At 42.2% G+C, this 21,593-nt stretch overlaps 1 protein-coding gene across 3 annotated transcripts; it reads right to left on the minus strand.

The window, feature by feature from the left end:
• Nucleotides 1–4: 4 nt before the first annotated feature.
• On the minus strand, nt 5–20,061 carry neurl4 (neuralized E3 ubiquitin protein ligase 4). 3 transcript variants are annotated; one of them, XM_062445083.1, is made up of 29 exons: nt 19,885–20,049; nt 13,968–14,487; nt 13,811–13,876; nt 13,229–13,719; nt 11,960–12,071; nt 11,714–11,802; nt 11,529–11,601; nt 10,960–11,233; nt 10,376–10,557; nt 10,157–10,242; nt 9,903–10,065; nt 9,590–9,800; nt 9,206–9,282; nt 8,980–9,058; nt 8,652–8,821; nt 8,403–8,531; nt 6,992–7,137; nt 6,620–6,838; nt 5,909–6,007; nt 5,638–5,790; nt 5,354–5,521; nt 4,983–5,141; nt 4,671–4,850; nt 4,308–4,401; nt 4,092–4,199; nt 3,854–3,998; nt 3,639–3,751; nt 3,044–3,203; nt 5–2,360 (listed from the first exon to the last, which is right to left on the minus strand). In XM_062445083.1, the coding sequence occupies exons 1-29, from the start codon at nt 20,047–20,049 to the stop codon at nt 2,156–2,158; spliced, it is 4,836 nt and encodes a 1,611-aa protein (XP_062301067.1). In that variant the 3' UTR covers nt 5–2,155. The 3 variants fall into 3 exon arrangements, with proteins under 3 accessions (XP_062301067.1, XP_062301066.1, XP_062301068.1); XM_062445082.1 differs by having other exon boundaries at nt 8,379–8,531; XM_062445084.1 differs by having other exon boundaries at nt 4,671–5,141; nt 19,885–20,061.
• Between the last annotated feature and the right edge of the window lie 1,532 nt (nt 20,062–21,593).

Below are 21,593 nucleotides of genomic sequence, written 5' to 3' on the forward strand. Positions count from 1 at the left end.
TTCATGGCATTTTATTGTTGTTTACCCCCCACCCCCAAAAAACACACACAGTTTAACCATCCTTCTGTGCATACTGTCTCTCAGTTTATTTTTATTTTTTATAAATCAGGAAGATATGATTTGTTATGTAACAGCCTGTACAATGCAACATACAGAAAACAAAAAAAGAGAAAACAATACAAATTAAATTGTACAAAGCAGCACTGGGCCATAAATAACCCATATAATAATATTTTTCACATTTTTGATTGGAAGTTTTTCCTTTGCCAAACCCCACAGATCTTTCTTCAGACAGATCACAGCTGCTCGTTGAAGGTGACTGAGCTTTTTTTCTTCTTTTTTTTTAAAATTGTAAATTTGAGTTTGACTCATCAAAACTGTGCCTTGAAAAAAATGTTGGGGTTTCATGATTTTTAGCAGGTTTGTCAAATTGGCAACAGGATTGAGAACGATCACCAAAAAAAAAATAAAACTTTGGAAAGCTGTTCACATACAATCAATCATTATGGTGGATGTTTTTGGATGAAATAAAACCCTTGTATAAACTTTTTTTTTTGGACAAATGAAAATCAATAATGTCTAAATTAGAAAACTGCAGAGCCCTAATTAATAACATTCACATGTAAACACCAGCGTGGTGACGCAGATGACTCCTCAGTGTTGGCTCTGGAGGCCCTGCCAGGTAAACACAGTCAGACGTGACGAATGGATGGATCGGAGAGCGGAGGTGTGTGCGAGTGTAAACGATGTGGGGGAAGCGAAACAGCGGGAGTGATGTGGAAAACCACTTGAAACTTTTGGCTTCAGTCCATGTAAAACACTTAAAAGTAAAACATCAGACATTTTGGAGATATACGCTTAATCCTTTTTCTGGCGGAGAGTTACGTTAAGTGTGTGAAAACGACGATTCATCGTTTTACTGAGGTTATGTGCCGGACTAGCTTATGTCTTGGCTGCAACTTCATATTTAGGTTATCAAAGGAGCTGTGTTAATCTTATTATCTCCCAGCAAAAAAGCGAACAAGCTTATCCCCAAAAATGTCAAAGTACTCTTCTAAATCTTTGTGCTCGAGCCAGCAACAGTTGGTGTATCACAACGCGCCGAGTCTAGAAGTAACTATACATATTTTAAATATCTCATTTCGGTTGTAACACACACAAGCTATCAGCTGGTTCATCGTTTGTTTTTCAGTATCTCAATTTTTAGCTTTTCAAAAGGTGCAGGAGGTTTTGTTGTAAGTCCCATTTTTCTGTCAAACTTTCCAGTTTTCACGACACTTTTAAACTTTCTGTGAATGTTTCTCATTGATAAGAGGAGTCAGAAATGAGCCGGGCCGAAACAGACACACAAACAGGACTGATAAAGAAGCCGGACTGATAACGTGGAGACGCAGAGAGGACAGCAACATACAATGGTACATGTGTAAACATTTCTCTTCCTCCAGTTTTAAAATGTCCCCCTCCCCCCCTTTTAAAGAAGTCACAATCACAAGACACTCTTGGATTCATTCGAAGATTCAAGTGTCTTTTCTGTCTTTTGTATTTTTGTGAAAACATTGTCACTCTTTTATCACAGATTTCTCTTTTTTTTTCTTTTTTTCTGACCCACAGTTCAGTCTTTTTTAAATGACAGTTCATTAACGTGCAGATTGGCAGGGGACAGCTCCTCCCAAAATAAAAAGCTGAGGTGCTTAGTGTTAAAACAAGTGCCAAAAGCTTCAGGAAAAAAAAGCGGTTTGTGAGTGTGGAAGAAAATGAGATGTTGGGAAGAAGAAAAAAAAAAAAAAAGGTGGAAAAAAATTGAATTGCAGCAAATGAACAAACGTGTCGTGTCGATGAGAAGTTAGTTTAAAAATCGCCCACGAGTGTCCGAAACATAAAGTGCAGGCAGTGTCTGTTCTTCTTTGAAACCGCCGTAGCCCCCGCCCATTAAAAGAGTCCAAGAGCACACAACCAAAACCAACAAAATAAACAAAATCTGAAATGCTGAATTGTCAACAATCCACAGTAGGAACAGCTGGATTCCAGAGTCTCTTGCTCAAAGGCAGGGGTTGGATTTGGTTGTCAAGTTTAGTAAAAGTACGAGGAGTGCCACAGGGTGCTCGTACCCGGGACCCTCCTCACTTCCACCCGATTGCCTCTTTTGTCGCTCCTTTCACTCGACCCGGATGAGCAGTCCGTAGAGGAGCGTGCCGCCCTGCTCTTTCGTGATCCACTCGATCTCTGAGTTGCTGAAGCGAGGGTCGAGGGGCTCGCTGTTGCCGAGCGTCTGCGGTCCCACTTTGTAGGAGCCCGGACGCACGCACACCTGGAATCCCACCTGGGCCTGGTGGCATCGGTGAGAGCGGGGGTCCCGAAATCTGCATGAAGACCGGGAGACTTATCAGTAAGTGCTGTAAATTATGAGGCATCAATCTATAAATTACTAATATGATTTGGAAAATGTTTGGCAGTGATATTAAAAATAACATTTGAATAATTAGTCTTTTTTTTTTTTTAAATGACCAATTATTTGTCTCTTAAATGCCAAAAATTGTGAAAAACATCTTAAAAATCCAATTATCCAAATTGTAATAAATTATTTCTGTCAGTTGTCTTTTCAATTAACTAAATAAATGTTTCAGCATTTGTTTACATGACTTATTGTCCAGCATTGAAAACCGCTTGTACTGTCTTTTAAAAATGTTCTCCACAGGTAGGTGAGGCATTACTTGGTAATAGGGCTGGGAAATATATCAATATTTGATCAATGTTGTGATATGAGGCTAGATATCGTCTTAGATTTTGGATTTATCAAAATGACAAGAAAACAGGACCAGAAACTCTAATACATTGTTGATTTTCATTGCAGCTTCTCAGCTCGGAAGGAACTTGTGTTTTTAATAAATGAGCCCCTGACCTCCAGGGTCAAGGTGTGTAAAAAAAGAAAAAATCAGTTTCCATCAGCCGCCTCTTTTTCACAACTTTTTGCACCCTAATTAAAACCCTTTTATATGCAAATGTGCCTCATGCCTCAGTGACTTTGTGAGTCAGCTGGACTTACTGCACTTTGGGGGCAAAGATCTCCAAGCCGGAGTAGCGCATGGTGGGGGAGAGCCGCACTCTGGGAACCTCCCTGCCGGGGGCGCTGTTCTCCTCTGGCTCACTGTAACCGTTAGGCCCCTCTGCCTTCACCGGAGATACGGAGAAGATGGACGACGTCCCTGCAACGACAAATTGTACAAATAATTACAGTTTCATGTATTTAGCAGATGCTCTTGTCTTACAGCAGAATGAACTTCAGTGCATTTTTGTTTGCTGGAATGTGTTTAAGAGTCTCACACTGTAGCCTTCTGCAAGTTTAAAGCATAACTTCAGTTTTTTTGTTTGTTTTAATAAGGATAGAAATATTGCTCTGTCATGTAATGAAATCACCACCACTTCTGACAGAAAAGTCAGATCTGTCTTAAACTACGTCAAATTTTAGGTTTCCAAACAGCTTCAGGATGTCGAAGGTTTCTGAGAGACTAAATTAAAAACATCCCTGCACCTCAGCGGTTGACAATCTGCACAGTTTTGCTCTTACATTATCAGCCGTCTCATGTTTCCAGAGAGACACAGTGAACATGTTTATAAAAAGGAATCGTTAATCTTCCTACCAGGCAGCAGCTGGCTGTGGTCCAGGGCACGTCGCAGGGCTCCTACACTAGTGCCGTGGTACGCAATGTGCCACTTCTTCAGTGCATTAGAAACCTCACAGTGGGACTTGATCCTGCACAGACATGCACACATAAACGTGTGTAAATGAACGTAGGCTGTTCGGATGTTGATCACAGATTAAAAGAGAGATTGAGAAATGATGTCGTCGTCTCACCTGAGGGCGAAGCGGCACCATCCGAAGGGCAGGGCGTAGTCACGAGGCGGCTCTCCTCTCTTGTAATAAGCCTCGTCGCCCCGCAGCTTGTGGCAGGACTCGCAGTAACACAGGTTGTACTTCGCGTCTTCGTTGAAGTAACCATCTGATGAACGACAGAGAAGATGGGGATCAGTGTTTGCTGCATGATTTTTAAATCTGAGCGAGATAGTGTCTGACAGGCTGGAGTCAAACTCACCAGGTAATGTGAGCAGGTCCTTGAAACGGGAGCACAGCGCCTGGTACTCGCAGGTCTTGTTGGGGTTGACCTCTGGAGGCGGCGTCCAGCACACACTCTCTTTGATTCCTGCATGTTAAAACAGCGACAACGTCAGACCAAACTTTAAAAAAAACTAGCACAGACTATATATAAAAGGATGAAAATAAACACAAAGATAAACAGTCGGCTTCTTACCGTCAACCATGTCCGCCTTTTCCATGTCGCCCTGACAGCGGGTCTCACCACTCTCTCCACCCACAGCTGGTACATTATTGGTTACTATAGTAACCTGCCATGATGACACAACATTTATTAGTGTATCATCCTGGGTTTTAGATTTGGTTTAATTAAATTTAGTTTAGGTTTAAGCTCATTTCTATTTAATGACTATTTTCATGATAAGGTAAATAATTTCAGTTGAAACATGCACCAAACAAGCAATAGTACCTCCACAGTAGTAATTAAGAATTTAATTACAAAGAATAAGAGTTTAACGTCTGTATTCTTAAATTTTGCATGTATTAGCATGATCTTGTGTTGGAGTGTGTGTGTGCGGACCTGTTCACACTGGCCGTAGAGGTCAATGAAGGGGTAACAGGGTGAAGGGATGTCCTGCGCCGCTACTCCCTGGTCCATGCCGTTGACATAGAGATGGAGACAACTGTTGGCGTCCACCAGCAGACCCAACACCGTCCCCTCGGGACAAGTGTCCAGGTTAGGACCATAGTTCTCACATATCTGAGGAGGACAGGAAAGGAGAAAGAAAACAGTTGATTGAACAGGAATAAAAAAAGGAGAGTCAAAAAAAGGAGAGTTTGGAGGATTTAAGGTGGAACAATTAAAAATGAGGAAAAATAAGAAATAAGATACCTTTAAGGAGTTGTGGAAGATGGAGTCCCTCTGCAGCAGCCAGGCGGAGCGTTTCAGACAGCACGCTGTGGAGGGGAAGTTGAGGCGGTCGGGGGAATGACCGATCACCCCTAACGACAGTGACGACGTCCATGACGGGTTCAGACGGTCGATCTGAAACTGGTGACCAAAGACAGGCTGATCACAGATGCAACCCTAAAATATCCTTAAGTTGTTTTATTTTCTTGGTTAAGGTTAATTTACATTAAGAAGATGAAAAGAAAACAAACTTCTTCGTACTTTATTATTGTTATTATTTTTTAATTCTAAAGAACGCAGTTAAAATGCAGCTAATGTAGCCAGCTGTAGTACCAAACCGTGCAGTGTATTACCTGGAACAGCTGCTGGCGAGCGAGCGGCAGGGCGGTGACCAGCAGACCCTGGTTGTAGCTCGACACTCTGGCTGCTGTCAGGTTCTGGTTGGACAGCTGGATGTTCTTGCCGTGGTTTTCCAGGAACGCCATGACGGTGGGCACCAGCGCACATGGCTCGCTCTCCACCTGGAAGCAGCAAGAGGCGACATGAATGTGAAGAGTTTCTCGGAAAAATTCAGAAAAAAAAACTCCCTGTTGATTAAAAGAGAGAGAAAGGCTTTTTAAACATCCTGTGCTCCTACCTCTCTGACAGGAGTGCTGTCCTCCTCTCCTTCGCTGCAGCTGTCTGAGGAGAGAGAGGGCGCCTTGACGCTCTCCATGTCCTCCATCATGGAGGAGCTGACGATGGACACCGCTGTTATCCGCCCATACAGGTCCAAAACTGCATACACATTCTGCAAGGAGGAGCAAAAGAGAGAGAGAGGTGTTAATTATAAGTATGAAGGCGTGTTTTTGTGTATTATGTGTGTATGTGTGTGTGTGAGAGAGAGTCAGATAGAGAGGAGTGTGTACCTTGGCGACTGCAGTAGCAGCAGGTCCCATATCTTCTCCGTCAATAAAAATGTGCATGGTGTCGTCGCTGAGCCTCTTTACACCTACACGGTTCCCAACCTAAAAAATAAGCACAGTCTTAACGTTTGTGTGGTGTTCAGAGATTAGAAAGAGCAAATATCCATGTTGACGATTTATCACATCATTTAAAATTCAAAAACATTTCTGCCTTAAAGGAGAACACAACACTTATTTAATACTGAGACTGTAAAAAAGGTGAGTACTACAACTCTGTATTGATTTTCTGCTTAAAAATAAACTATAATTATACTTGTATGCTGTGTAATAAACTACAATAAACTATATAGAAGAAGTGGCTTTGTTCAGTTCATTGAGAATCTTTCATGTGTATCTCATAACATTAATAACATTTTAAAGTTGTTAATTTAAATGTTTAATCTATTTCATTTTGGCAAAAAGGAAGATTGAGTTCACAGATACTGACATTAAAATGCTTACTATGCAGGTATAGACTCATACAAAATAAAAGTGTGTGTATTCATTTACAGAGACTCTGCTGCTGCCACACACCTGTGCTTAAAACACTCTATAACATCTTTAATTGATTTAAAATCTAACAAGTATCCATGAAAAGCTGCCAGAATTCGGGTGATGTGTGTCTCTTTCGAAGCTCAGTCTGCAGCTCTGAGAGCAGGGAATGCAGCAGCTCACCGTCAGCCGGTCCAGTGAGCAGCCGTAGTTCTGGCGCTGCAGCACACCGTTGCGACGGACCTCGGAACCGCAGAGCAGCCAGGTGACCTTGGTGCGAAGCTGCGGGAGGGAGGGGGAGAGGCCTGACAGCGGGCAGGACGGCAGCTCCGGAGGTGCAAGTGTGGTTAGACCGATATGCAGCGAACCGCACCACTGCTCATCCACTTCATCAATCCTCACCTGCAGGGAGGCACACGGAGGAAAAATAATCAGGAGAGAGAAACAAGAAAATGCTAGTGGGTAGAAGCATAAATAAAACTGTATTAAAGAACATTTAAAGAGTTTATTGAGCCACATTATTTAAAAAAAAAAAAAAAAAAAATCATCTCTCACCTCAAACATCTCGTCCACTTTCAGCTCTTTAGCACTGAACATGATTCCGTGAGCATAACCTCCAACTCTGACAGCCTGGCAGCCCTCACCCAGCAGCACCACGTTCTTACCATGTTTACTGTGGAGCCGATGGGCAACACCTGCTACTACACACATAAATAAAAAGAAGAAATATAGAGAGGGGAATTTAAAGGCAATCTATTCGTGACATTTTATGTTTTTTTACTTGTTTTTTCTTCTCCTTTTTACCTTTAAGACATTTATTCTTTAAGACACATTTATATCAATTTATATGAATTTTTATTTCAGAAACTACATTAAAGGTAGGCTCAGTCATTCTGGAGAAAGATTGTTGATATTTGAACTAAACACCCAAACAAATACACCCCTCCCTTCATGCTCCTTAAGAAGCTCCGCCTCCCAAATTCATGGCCAATTACTGACAAAACATTTCCAAGACAACGACCAGAGAAACACGGCAGAATCCATAGTGATGCGTCAGCTGTATGGAGGACTGAAACTGCCAAAATAAAAAAATAAATAAAGACATTGATGTCTCAATAAACGAATTAATTAATAAGCTTCTGTATTTATTTACCTTTGTATAAATTATCCTATTAATTTACTTTACCATTCAATTTTCCATTTAATTTATTCATTTTAAGTCCTTCAGACGCTCTCATAGTCAATCTATGCACTGGAAGAAATCAACAGTGTTTGTATTTATTGATTAATTAATGTGGTTAATAAGTTCATAACACATTAACAGCGTGATATTTGTGTCATTTAAACGGCTGCCTGTTATAATTATGCTTCACTAAGTGTGAAAGAAAAAGACTCAGAACATAAAAAACACAGGGGGTCTTAGTGAGACTGTCTCTGATTCAGTGTGGATTGATAAAATTAATCAAATGGAAGCGTATCTGTACCATGAGAAAAACTTTCAGTGTGAATTGGCCTTTCTCCTTCTTCACTTCACCAGCCCTCCCCTACCAATCAACAGATGCTGGAGACAGGAGTCATGTCCTGACACAGACAGCTGCTCTGATGGTTTCCTCTCGTCTTGTGCTCGAGAATGAATGCTCCCTGCTGCTGATTGGCCGGAGTAGTGTTGTATGTCTCGCTCTGAGCCTCTCTGTTTACATGCACATTTATAGAGCCGGCGCAGTGTATGAACACCTGATTATTTTACAGCGCACACGGAATAGACAGCTGGCGGGCCGGGAGTAGATATTCACTGAATTTGACAAAAAGTATGTTGAACAATCTTTCTCCAGAATTCCAGACTCTACCTTTAAGTTATTTTAAAGACTTTTCATGCAATCTTTAAACTTCTGGATGTGAAAATGATTTGACTGTATGGTTTTCTGCGCTTTCTAGAGCTGACCTGTGTACGGACCATGATGTGTACCTGGTGAGTGGATGGGGAAGCTCTTCTCAGTGATGTTGCTGGTACACAGGCTGTTGTCCAGCGGGCCTGAGGAGCTGGTGATGGACACCTGAACGCACTGACCATACAGGTCGATCACAGCAAACACTTCTGACCGAAAGAGAGAGACACAAAGACACATTTATCACAGACTCCTAACTCAAGATAGTCGTATTTCAACAGCTGTGTGGTTACAGTCAAACCTTCTGACTAGAAGTTACTTTTCTTTACCTGGTGGAAGACCGGAACAGGCGACACCTTGATCCACGCCGTTGATGTAATAGTGGAGGTCGCCAGTAGCTGAGCGCATCATGCCAATTCGTGAGCCCGTTGTCAGAGAGTCCAGGTCACAGCCGTAGTTATTGCGCATTGTGTTGCCATCCTGCATGATGGCTGTCCCACTGAGAAAAAAAAAAAGGATTTCTCAAAAAGGTGCAAACTTTGATCCTGCCCCTCCAAAGTCCATTAACAGATACACTTAAAGATTTTGTCTGTAATAGGTTTAGAGTTTTTAAAAATAAAACTATACAAACAGCTTCGTCTTTAAATAGTTCACTACCTGAGCATCCAAGTATCGTAGTCAATATCAGTCATCGTGTTGGGAAACTCGAGCTCCTCTGGCCTGATGGCCGTCACTCCTGAACACAAAGAGAGGGAATGAGTACATCAGTAGTGATAACACATACAATACAAATAGATAAATGTTTGGTAACAAAGCTTGCTAACAAAACCTCATCATTTGGATAATGTTTTTATTCCAAGTGGACACAATAGAGACGTCTCACCTGCTTCTATTGAACCCGACCAGCGGTCCACCATCTTCTGGATAATGATTTCAAACAGCTCTCCATCTCGAAGGCACCTGCAACAAGGAGGTCACATTTCAATATCCATGTCTGATGACCACAATACTGATAAAAATAAAAACATGCCCCATTTGTATCCTCAATACTCATTTTAGTCCTCTAAACATGTCTCAAGTCACACTTTGGATGATTAAAAGCTTTAAACACTTTCAACAAACTTTACTAGCGACACAACTCAAGACAAGGGTGCGCCTACAGATATACTGTCTCCAGCCACAGTTAACGTGCCTGTTGTTACGTTTTATGACCCACGAAAGGAAATGTTGTTTGTTGCTAAAAGTTGTTTGTCATTTAATTCGTCACCTGTTGGAAATGACTATAGCGTCATTGAACTCGCTGCGGCAGTTCTGACGCAGAGCGGTGCGCCCCCCGTTGGTGATGACGGCGTTGGTGCCGTGAAGCTGGTGAAAACGCAGGTCGGTGGTCGTGCAGATGCCGGCTATGGAGCAGGGGCTGCCGGGGGACATGGCTGTGGGGCCCTCTGAGCTGTCCTCTGGGAGAGGGGGGAGGTCAACTAATTGGAGGAGAGGCAGAAGAGGGGAAATAATTAGTGTCCCATCTTTTCCTCTAAAGTTAAAACTAAAAATAGAACCTTTATTCTGCCTCTCTCTCTCACCCATGTCATCCATGATGGTGGCCTGAGCAGCCTGACCATAGAGGTCGACCACGGCGTAGACGCTGGGGGGGACGTTCCAGGCCGCCGGGCCCTGAGCCACACCGTTTACAAAGAAGTGGAGACTGCCATCTTCTTTCCGCACTACGCCTACTGTGTCACCTGCCTGCAGGACGGAAAGAGACCATCGAAGGTAAGAGGATGATGGGTAGAAGCCACAAAGCAATAACAGAGCAATAAAAACTAATTTCACTCACTTTGAGTCGGTCCAAGTTGTGTCCGTACTCATCCAGTATCGTTGTTCCATTGTGCATCACACCGTTCCCCGTCATCATCCACGTCCCTGGAAAACATAACACAGAAAACATTACTTTATTTTCTTGTTTGTGAGGGATGTTACAACTGAAATAAAGCTTAGTAGGTCAAACTGTACCTACATTTACATACAAAATTCAGTTTTTTTTGTTTTTTTTTACCTGAGCGCAAGTTAGTCATGGTGGAGGGCAGCTGTAGGTAGGCGGGGTTGTGCGTCGTGACACCGATTTCGATGGAACCTGCCCATTTGTCCACCATCTTGTCAATACGAACCTGGAACACCTCGTTGGAGCGCAGTGGCCTGCTGCTCAGGACCACACCGTGGTTGAAGTCATCGGTCGCACTGTGGGAGATACATTGAGTACATCAGTGTGGTGTGAATAAAATGCTGCCTATTCATCACTGTTATTTTTTACACTGACATCAACATTAAGATAACATACTAATCTATACCTCATAATGCTAAAGCTGAGTATTAATTTCATTGCAACAAACAGTGTTTATTAGCTATGCCAGAGGGTGATTGCCTTCAAATTACATACCTTTTGTTTTTATTATATATCTAATAAAACGTAAGTTGAATATAATTACTTCGGTGATCCCCTGACTTTTCATCTAGTGTCAACATCAGGTCAAACAGTCCAATACTTTTGCCCCTGGCTGAGTACCAGCAGAAGGAGCACCTTTAATGAATTCAGGGCAAAGACTAGCACAACGTAACCCAGCACAGAGGATCTGGACTCACTGTGGCCGCAGCGCCGTCCTGCCGTCACTGATGATGGCGGCCTTCTGGCCACAATTGTGGTGGAAGAGCAGTCTATCAGGCCCCTCAGAGTCTGGAGTGAGGGAGAGAGAGGGCCTGGGCCGACCAACGTCGGGCGACAGAGCCCTCATGATGGCATTGTTGCGTCTGAGGCGGTCACTATGGTTGTGGTTGTGGACTATGGTGACTTTGACGGCCATACCGTAGAGGTCAACCACCCCGTAGACAACGGCGGGGGTCTGGGCTGCTGCAACACCTGGAGAGGACAGGAAGAGGTTAACAGCTGGAAACAGAAATACTTGAATCACACATCCTCTAGTCTTAATTACCAGACTTCTTGTGTCCTTTTTGTGTTTCAAAGTATTGATGATATGTATGAAATAGTTCATAATAATCAAATTAAAAGCAGTATTCTAAAAGACTAAAAACAAATATGTGCAAAGAATGATGACATTAAGAGCAGAGGAGGGATTTCCTGGTGTAGCTGTATGCATTCACTACGATGCAGTTACTACATCCTCCCACTGATGTCGGCCCTCGATGTGTCTCACCTTGGTCGATGCCATTGATGTAGAAATGCAGAGCTCCACTGGCTTTGCGCATCAACCCTATGTGATCTCCTTCCTATAAAAAAAAAAAGAAAAAAGGATGATTGTAGATGATGGAGAACATGATGACACATTTACTGGCACAGTAGGTGACAGAATGATTCATGTTTATGAGTGTGGTCACGGACCTGGAGTTCATCAAGGCTAAATTCGCAGTATTCCCTTCGGGTTCCTTTCCCATTGGTTAATATCCCACAGCCACTCATCATGATTGTACCTAATAAAACAAAACATCATATTCATTTCACTATGAGCACTTTTTCTTTTGTTTAATACAGTTTTTAAGCATGTATGTATGTATGTATGTATGTGTGTGTGTGTGTGTGTGTGTGTGTGTGTGTGTGTGTGTGTGTGTGTGTGTGTGTGTGTGTTACCTGAGCGCAGATTGGTCATAGTTGCAGGATAGTCCAGGTTGTTGGGGTTATGTGTGGTCACACCGATCTCTATGGAGCCTGACCACTTGTCCACTAGCTTATCAATACGGATCTGAAAATACAGAAGAAGCTAACTTTATCATGTTTTTCTATTTTTTACCTTCAATTCAATTCTTGTAAATAAGTGTGTACATTTGAAGCTTTGTTGGATATAACAGCTGGGAAACAAGATATCAATATAATACTATCTAGTTATTTTTTGGTATTTTATTATGATACTGAAGCTTAAATGTCATCTTTTACATGCTGGAATACAGTTAAGAGATACATACAGTACAAGTCAAAAGTTTGGACACACCTTCCCATTTGCTTTAATGAGAAAGTGTGTCCAAACTTTTGACTGGTACTGTATTTGATTTCATAAAACATTTTAACTTTCTAAGCCTTTACCTGCTTGGCCATTACTAATCATTTTTCTCAAATATTTAAAGTTGATTAATCAATAAGATGGTACATAGAAAAAGGATTCGACAAAAATGATATAAATTGATTATTCAGTAAGTAATTTATCATTGAAAAAAAAGCTAAAAATTCTTCGGATTCATCCAAAATATTTTGTCAAAATATTGAAATGAAGGTATCATACTTAGTCGGAAATGTTGTCATATTTAATTCTGTTGAATAGGCTCAACCATCAGCGACAGTGCAGATGAGTAGACCTGTCACAATAATTACGTTATTGTACGATAAGTCGATAACGTAATTATCATCGTGTCTATATATGGACATATCGTATGATACACGGACATGAACTTGATCTTTTTTTTACACCTCAATATTGCCATACTTCACATTAGCAGTTAAGAGGCTATTAATGTCACATTGGCTAAGTGAGTAGTTACCTCCATTCCTCACTGTGTACGTCCTGAGTGGAGACGTCAGAAGCGAGCGGTGCCACTTATATGGAATTAAAGGTAAATAATTCAGTCCTGACCTATAATGGCAGTCTGTGTTTTTACAGAGGCATAGCGCCCACTCTCCAATCCCAACCCCCTGCCCTCTCTTTGCATTATTGTGGTATTATATTATCATTATATCTTCTTCAAATGACAATAATATCGTTTATCGCGATTATTTCTGAGACAATATATCGTCCAACAAAAGTAGTTATCGTGACAGGCCTACAGATTAGTCATCACATCTCGTCAGCTGTCACATTATTTACGTGTGAACAAACGTCCCGGGGTTGATTTGTGTATTTTTAATCACCTCGAACATCTCGTTGTGTCGGAGCGGCCGGTTGGTCATCACCACGCCGTTGTTGAACTCGTCCAGCGGTCTCCTCCGCTCCGCCGTCTTGTTGTTGTTGCTCAGTTTGATCAGCGTGCCGCACTTCTCGTGGAACAGCAGCGCGTCGTTGGTGGTCATGCCCCCTGTCACCACGCCGAGCCCCCCGCCTCCGTTACCAGCGGGGCTGTTGTTAGTATTCCCGCTTTCTCCACCGCCGCTACTAGCTCCTCCTCCGCCTCCTCCTCCTGTCGTCCCCGTCCCGCTGTCTGTGCTGATTGTGCCTCCTCCACTGCTGCTGCTCCCTCTGTCATTTCTGGAAGAGGAGTCATTTCCTGCACTTCCTCCTCCTCCTCCTCCTCCTCCTGTGCCTCCTCCACCTCCACCATCCTCCCCTCCGCCTTCGTCCTCTGAGCGGTAAAAAGATACTATTGCGTTGTTGAACACGTCAAAGAGCTGGTGCTCCGTTAGAACTGAGGAGAGACAGGAAGAGGAGAAGGTTTATCAATACTGGTCATGTTGCACAAAGTCCATCATCTTACAGGCTGAGGTAGATTCTCTTACCTGTGTCGGGCTCCAGGTTGTTGGGGAACTTGTCTGGTCTGCTGTGACTGCAGCTGAGCTCAGGCACTGACGGAGAGACGAGTGAAAACAGGTGAAAACAGCTTCCGAAACCAAAAATATAGACAGAAACACAGAACCGATAAAAAATGTTCCCTACCTTCATCTCCATTCATCATTCCATTCATTGCTGCCACATTCATCAGTGCCGTGATCCCCGCGTCCTCCCGAACCCCACACACCACCACCTCTTCCTCCTCTTCCTCCTCCTCCTCTTCCTCCTCATCTACCTCCTCGTCCCGCTCTATTGTCTCTCTCTCTGAGGAGGGCGGTGGCGGCTCGCAGCTCACCACCGTCACCTGAGTGCACTTGCCGTACAGGTCCACCACAGCCCAGAGTTTGGGCGGCAGGCCGCTGGCGGCTGCACCGCAGTCCTGACCGTTAACCCAGAGGTGGAGCTCCCCGCGGGAGCTGCGCTGAATGCCTACGCGGTCGCCCTCGGCTAGCTGGTCGAGGTCGCGGCCGTACTCCTCCAGGACCGAGCGGCCGTCACGTAGCACCGAGCAGCCCGACACAATCCAGGAGCCGCCCTTGAGGCCTGTGGCACTGCTGGGGAAGTCCAGCGCTGCGGGGTCCAGTGCCGTCACGCCGATCTCGATGGAGCCGCTCCACGAGTTCACCTGAGAGGAAACGGGGGGTAAAGTCATTTGAAATATACACAATCAACTGTTTAAGCATTTATACTTTTAGCAAAAATTCAGCATTGAGTCTGAAATGACACATCATGGACTTCACAAGGTATCAGAATCTGAATTTATGTCCTGCATTTGTCAATTAAAAGAGTTTTTTTAGGACTATATAAAATTCAGAGACTCTAACAACAACTCCCGGGAGAGGAAATAGTAACAAACAGTTGTTAGCAGCTGTTCCTCTGATCAAAAAGAGTCCGTGTGGGAGCATCTAAAAACTGTGACGTGGGAGCGTCTGTTATCTAGACGAAGCGCTGTGCTAAAACCGGCCCGTAGATTTCGATGGAAAACAAAGCTGTGCCTTGTTGTGTGATCCATCATGTTATTTTTAGTCTTTCTGTCAGTGAAGAACGCAGCTCAGGGAGCGCGTCTTTGACAATAAAAGCAGGACAGAGTGAACACACACGGGAGCAGGAAAGAAATAAAAGAGTTGACAGTAGCCGCGTCTCGAGCAGCATGAAAGAAGATTAAGAAGTTAATATCACGAAGAAGAACAGAAACAAAGAAACACAAAGAAAAAAAGTAGTTGTGTGCAAATCCTGTTCTATATTTAGGTCAGGTACAGGATAAGAGATTAATTTAAGAACAAATGCAGATTATCATATATCACATATTATTGCTACACTTTATATTATATATTTTAAGTCAGGTTGCCATGACATCAGCAGGATATTATCACATTTTTGTCCTTTAGCTGCCTGTGTGTCACCCAGCTGTGATGATTAAAGCCTCCGTCACACAACTGTCCTGCTGCAAAACCTCCAACTTTTTCATGACATTGGAGGCAGATCGCATAACGAGCGGCCCCGACTTCTCCACTTCCTCCCAGAAACACTAAACTCAACACACGCTCACACTAATGTGATACTTTATTGATCCCTGGCGGTACATTGTTTTCCCTCTCTCTCTTTCTCTCTCATCCGAGTTTCACCTCCCCGTGTGGATGACAAACTGCAGCGTCAGCCACAGAGCAGAGTCGCCGCAGCTGGGGAGGACTCCTCGTCGTCTTTCTAGGGAACGCTTCAGCCGTGCGGACGGTCGCCACCGCAGGCCCGGCACCCCAGCGGTGGTCGTCATCCCCGCGCTGGGGAGCGATCTCCCGGCTCGCCGCGCTCCGCCTGCCGCCCCCGGAGAACGCCATCCAGCAGAAAGCGATGCAGTTCATCCCCTCGAGGAGGAGGTGGAGGAGAGAAGTGACGTGGCTAAAAAAGCTATCCCAAAGCTTTTGAGCTCAATCTTCCATCTCTCTCCCTTTTTCTTTTTTTCCTACTGCTCTCCATGGGACTTCAGCTCAAGTTGGCACACGTCCACACAGATGAAGTGACCTTGAGCATAACATTCAAGCACTACCAACTCCTGGGATGTGTTGTTTTTTTTGTCTGCAGCTCCTCTCCGTGATGACAGGGAAAACAAATCCTCTCAGATCCTAATAATTATTATTTTAAAACAAATTGTCCCGTTTGCCTCTTCTCCTCTCGTCCTCTCTCCTCTCTGCTACTCTGGTGTCCTCCTCAGCTCTGAGGCAGGTGCTATGTAAGGCAGTGTGCTACGGCAGCCGGAGTATCTGGGTTAACAGATTTAGTAGTAACTCAGCCTGACCGGGTCGCTGCGTGGAAGAGACAGACATCTCCTTCTCTCCCTCGCTCCTTCTCTTATGTAACAGCCGCTTGTGGGTGTCTCACTCGCTCTCTCTCTCTCTCTTCAGAAGACCAAAAAACTGCAGGATACAATCACACAACTGGACATCTTTTAAAAGCAACGAAAAATGAACTACATGTTGTTTCAAGTATTAAAAAAAGGAGGGTCTGAAGTGCACAAATCATAACACACAAAGACTTAACACAACAGCGTTGGGGGTGGGGGGGGGTTTAGTATCATGTTATCATAAATTCACCGGTTCAATCCTAGTTGGTATCTTCCTGTCTGCCCCAGCTGGTGTCTGCTATCTTATTAAAAAGGGAGACTGAGCTTTGTTTGTCTGACTCGCCGGGAGAGGACGGAGCAACAAACTCTCTCCAATAATAAGCAAAACATAAATATTTGAAAAAACAGAAAGAAAAAAAAAACACTGAGTTTGAGCGGCACTTTTCATTCGCATTGAATCTCAAAGTGCTAAAAAAAACCCCACATACAACATAAAGAAAATAACAAGAGTTAAGATGAATATTTTAAAACAGTCCTACTCAAATTTAAGTGCCTGCCTTTGACAGAACTGCTACATAATTAACTATAAATACTCATCTTCAGTTCATTTAAATATGAGATTAGTGTAAAAAGGCTGATACAGATATCAACTAATACAGATATTAATGAGCTACTCACACGTGTCAATCATAATGTTTTTACTAGGGCTGGGCAATAAGGGCAGAATCAAATATCACAATATTTTTGATCAAACACATCGATATTTTGATATATATATTTTTTAATATATTCACGCAATGATATTTTTGATAAATAATCATCAGTAATTTGGATATAATGACAAAGTGAATAAAGGCAGAACATTACATTTTTACTCTAATTAAGCCTTTAAAAGCATGAAAAAGAACAACACTTATTCCATATCACGATATTCAAAATCAAAGACGATATCTATAAAATATCACAATATCGATATAATATCAATATATTGCCCAGCCCTAGTATTTACTTTAGTTTATTTATGACTTTAATTTGACTGCTGTGATTGATTATTATTGAGAAATATTGACAAAACTAATCAATCAAAACTAATAATGGAACAAAATTGGTGTTGTGACTAATATTATCCAAATGTAGACTGTAATGCATCTCCAGCTTAAAGTTAAATCATGGTTCTGACTAATGTGGACGATATGTGACAATAATTTTATAGTCGAGTGATCGATTAGGCAGATTTTGATGGTCGATTAATCTTTTCGAGTCATTTTGTAATGAAAACATTTCTCTGGTTCCAGGTGCTTAAATGTAAATGTTTCTTCAGGCTTTTATGAATTAACTGAATATCTTTGAGTTGTGGACTGTTGGTTGGGACTAAAAAAAAAAAAACAGTTTAGGTTGATGTCGAGCTTCATGAAGCAGTGATTGATATTTTAAACCATTTTCTAGACCAAACAACAAATTCAGATTATAATTGATAATGAAAATGATCTGTAGTTGCAGCCTTAATTATGCATGTTCTTCCTCTGGAGCACTTCTGACCTTTAAACCACAGTCAAGCCAACTCTTAAATAACAAACCCTAAACCTCTGACAGTGTCTTTCTCTAGTTAAACTGGTTTCCAATAAATCAGTTTGTTCTTTCGCTCCCATTATCCACTTCCTCTCTGTAGCTTATAGGATGCTAGTATAGACAGGATGGGCAGTCATGCCAATCTGGGCGCTCTGTGATGGAAAAGTATTGATTTCCAGACAGGCGATGCATGTCACGACGGAGCGTGTAGTCTGTTTATGAAGAGCCCTTATCTAGCTGAGAGCGCCGTAAGAGACAGATAATCATTTACATACAGAAGGTGCATTTAAAGCACATGTTGTTTTAAGCTTTACTGGCACACATGGCAGATTCTCTGAATAACCTGGCTCTGCGTCTTGGCCTGGACACACTGTCATTTACAGAGGGTGTGTGTGTGGCCCAGTTGGCGTTGGCACAGGCTCCAAAGCTGCCATGTTGACGAACCCGGTCGGGCGGCAGACTGCAGAGGCAGAAGCCATTACAACAGACAAGCTCTCCAAACGCTGATAACAGCCACTGTGCAAACACCGTGCACGATATTGATATGATACTTAGAGGCAAGTGTCACATAACCACAAACTGACACAGAAAAACACAAGGGAGAAATTTACATGAAAACAACAAATTCATAATAAAAAAAATGAAATTCAGGAGGAATATTCATATTTAAAAAGACACAACTTCCAACATTTTAATATCTAACGCTACAAGATCCTGAAGGATCAACAGCAACAGTCTAATAACAGAAGTAGTAGTGTTAAGAGATTGTATAAGTTGAAAAAAGTTTTTTTTTTTTAAAAGTGATGGAAAAAAACAGTATTTAAAAACTGGTGAGGAGGGCTAGCTAACTGGATAATCTGGAGGTGGTTGCAGAGGGGAGGATGAGGAAGCTGGAGCTGGTCTACCCTGGACAACCCCTCCCAACCCCTCTATGATGACCTAACGAAGACGAGGAGCATATTCAAGCCACAGTCTCATCCTTCCTCAGCACACCAAGAGGCGCCCTGACCAGTCCTTTGTGTGCTGGTAGCCGTCAGGCTCCACAAACAAGGCTTTGACCCCCCATATGAGACCTTTAAGACCTGCACTGTGACTTTAACTATCTAATTAACTGCTGAATCCCGCGTGGACTCATTCACTCATATTTGTATATGTACATTTATATACACTTGTAGACTGAGACTATGCATTGACAGACTGCACATATGTTAATGTGAACAGAAATCAAGTGCAGCTCAGTTGTTTATTTTATCTATACTTTTATTTATAGTTATTTTTACTATCTTGGCTCGGTTTCTGTACTCTTACCTACACTCCTCCTGTGTTTCTTCCCCTGGATTTCCCTCCGGAAATCACTAAAGGTTAATGTTTTATCCCTGCAATGAGTGACTTCATATTAGCATAGGGTACACCAGTAATTACTGAGTTATTCCTCATATTCACCCTCATGTATTACAATAGCAGGGCAGTGTAATATAATTTAGATGAATGTTGCTTTCTGCTTGGATCTACTAAGATTTATGTGGATGGTTAAATGGATCAGTCTTTATTGCAAAGACAGATATCATAAATGACACTCATGAAAGAAAGCACTGTGTGTCTTTAAATGCTTGCACAGAGCTTTTCTGAGTGTTTAATGTGTGTCAGTGTGATGTTTGATAGCCCAGTCTGCTGAGTGCACTGCAGTATTATTAACCAGCCCTGACAGACAGCCACAAAGCGTCACACACTCCTTTAAAACTACACCAAACGGACCGATATGTATAAACCCAGTGTAACATCTCCTGTAACAGTGCATAAAAACACACACGGCTGCAGCACCAGAGAAGCTAACCCAGCTAGCTAGCAGAGGCTAACCGGCGGTACCAAGGCAACACGGGCGGGTTGCCGTCAGTGATCGTTAAACACCGGAGCAGCCCCCGTTATTTATCCGTCTGTCTGATAAATATATGACCGTGTGTCTATGCAAGTCTCTCCGGAAACACTATGGTGACTGTCAAGTCGTGAGAGCCGCCCTGAGAGGCAGAGAGCAGCTCCCTGACTGCGGGTAGAGAGGAGACCCCCGGCCCGTCCCTCCGGTGCCGCTGCTCTCACCCCGGGCCCGCTGCTGTTTACCTTCTTGTCGATACGGACGGTGAAGACATCCCGGTCCCTCAGCGGCTCCTTGCTAAGCACCAGGCCATGGTTGAACTCCTGGACTGGCTGGTTGCGCCGGGCGGTTCGGTTGGAGTTGGACAGGCCGATCAGCTTTCCGCTCCGCGGATGCAGCTCCGCCGCCATCTTCAGTGGGCGGCCAGTTCTTCACGACACTCGGAACTTTGCGACAGTAACGTCATGGCAACCTGTAGTTTTCTGTGACAGAGCATGTAATCATCTTTTTTGTTTGTTTGTTTTCGTCACTGTTTCTTTATTCTCTTGTGTTGTTTTGAATGTTTTTTTGTTTGTTTTTTTACTTGATTTTATGGTTAAAGCGCAAAAAAGGGTTCAGGATTTTGAAAAAGGGGTTTGAACTAAAAAAAGTTCCTTTCTTCATCCTACACCCTTTCAAACATTTAGTGGTTATTATTTTGTTTTTTATCTAAAAAATGTTGCTGTCATTTCTATATTGTTATATTTCACTCTCTATATATTTTATTGTGTGATTTTAACATGTTTGAATAAATAAATAAAACAATTAAGTGTATCGACACGATTGAACAAAACAGCACCACTGTTGTTTTTCTTTTAAATATGTTATCTTTGGTGATTTTGATGAAAAAATATATAAACATACTTTTTCGAATAGATCTTATTTTCTTTTTTTTTGTTGCTAATTTCACATTCATAAAACTATTTAGTAGTCCTGCTTGCTAAAGATCCCCTCCAGACATATTTTAACCTCATGACATACTTTTGTTTGTATGCATTTTTAATTGCTTCTATATATTTGGGATGAGTAGGACCTGATAAGCACAACAACTGCATTGCTTTGAACAGGAAGTAGTTTTTGGTGAGAAGAAAGTCCTCATATGGCGTCAATGGGTTTATTTTACTGTAGCCTATAACACAAATAATGTAATAAATTATGTATAATGTATAAAACTATTTATTTCCGTACATTTATATTTTCCCTCTGCACAAATGATAATAAATCCCCAACGTCCTCAAACGAGCACTTCCTGATCAACAGTGTTGCAGCTTGTTGCTATTGCTTAAATTAGTCAAATGTTTATAGCATATCAAACTAAAAACGTTAAACATAAAATAAACAAGTTTCAAAGCCATAACATTTGATAAGGTTTTGTACCTGGTCCACTTTTGTCTGATGCTGTTGATTGACTCAGCCAAGATGCCTGCCATCTCCTTTTTTACACTAATTAATGCATTGTGGTTTTGCTACCACTGGCACAAAAAGTGTGTATGAACGAGGTCAATGGGTCAAAGTTAAGCAGAATGAAGTGTTGAATTATTTGAAATTAAGCTACTTTGACTCTAATAAAGCCTCTCACCACTAAAATGTGTTTTTCTTCTTGTTCCTTCAGTTGGATGTTTGAGCTTCACTGTGTGTTATTGATCGGTTGTTCATATTGTGTCTTTGCCCCCTGGTTTGAAGTTGTTTTGTAATATGTGATCTGTTTAATACATTTTTTGAGAAAATACTAAAAACTGCAAAGCACCATGGTTGTATGATAAGATCTTATACTACATCCATGCCCTACACTTGTATTTTTAACACAGACAATGAGTCAATACAAGAATACATTTAAGCTGTACAATTGTTAATAATTATTTTTTTTAGAAATGATAATATCATTTGAAGAGCCAATTCAACTTAAATGTTAAGG

Source organism: Scomber scombrus, chromosome 23 (genome assembly GCF_963691925.1).
Source record: "Scomber scombrus chromosome 23, fScoSco1.1, whole genome shotgun sequence".
In the NCBI taxonomy this organism is placed as follows: Eukaryota; Metazoa; Chordata; class Actinopteri; order Scombriformes; family Scombridae; genus Scomber; species Scomber scombrus.

What these genes read in the sequence shown, in the direction of transcription:
- neurl4 (XM_062445084.1), bottom strand. Translation starts at nt 20,049, where the DNA reads ATGGCGGCGGAGCTGCATCCGCGGAGCGGAAAGCTGATCGGCCTGTCC. An exon ending in CAACCTGGAGCCCGACACAG is followed by an intron (nt 13,720 to 13,810) that starts GTAAGAGAATCT and finishes GTCTCTCCTCAG; the next exon opens with TTCTAACGGAGCACCAGCTC. An exon ending in AGGACGGCGCTGCGGCCACA is followed by an intron (nt 10,558 to 10,959) that starts GTGAGTCCAGAT and finishes TATCTCCCACAG; the next exon opens with TGCGACCGATGACTTCAACC.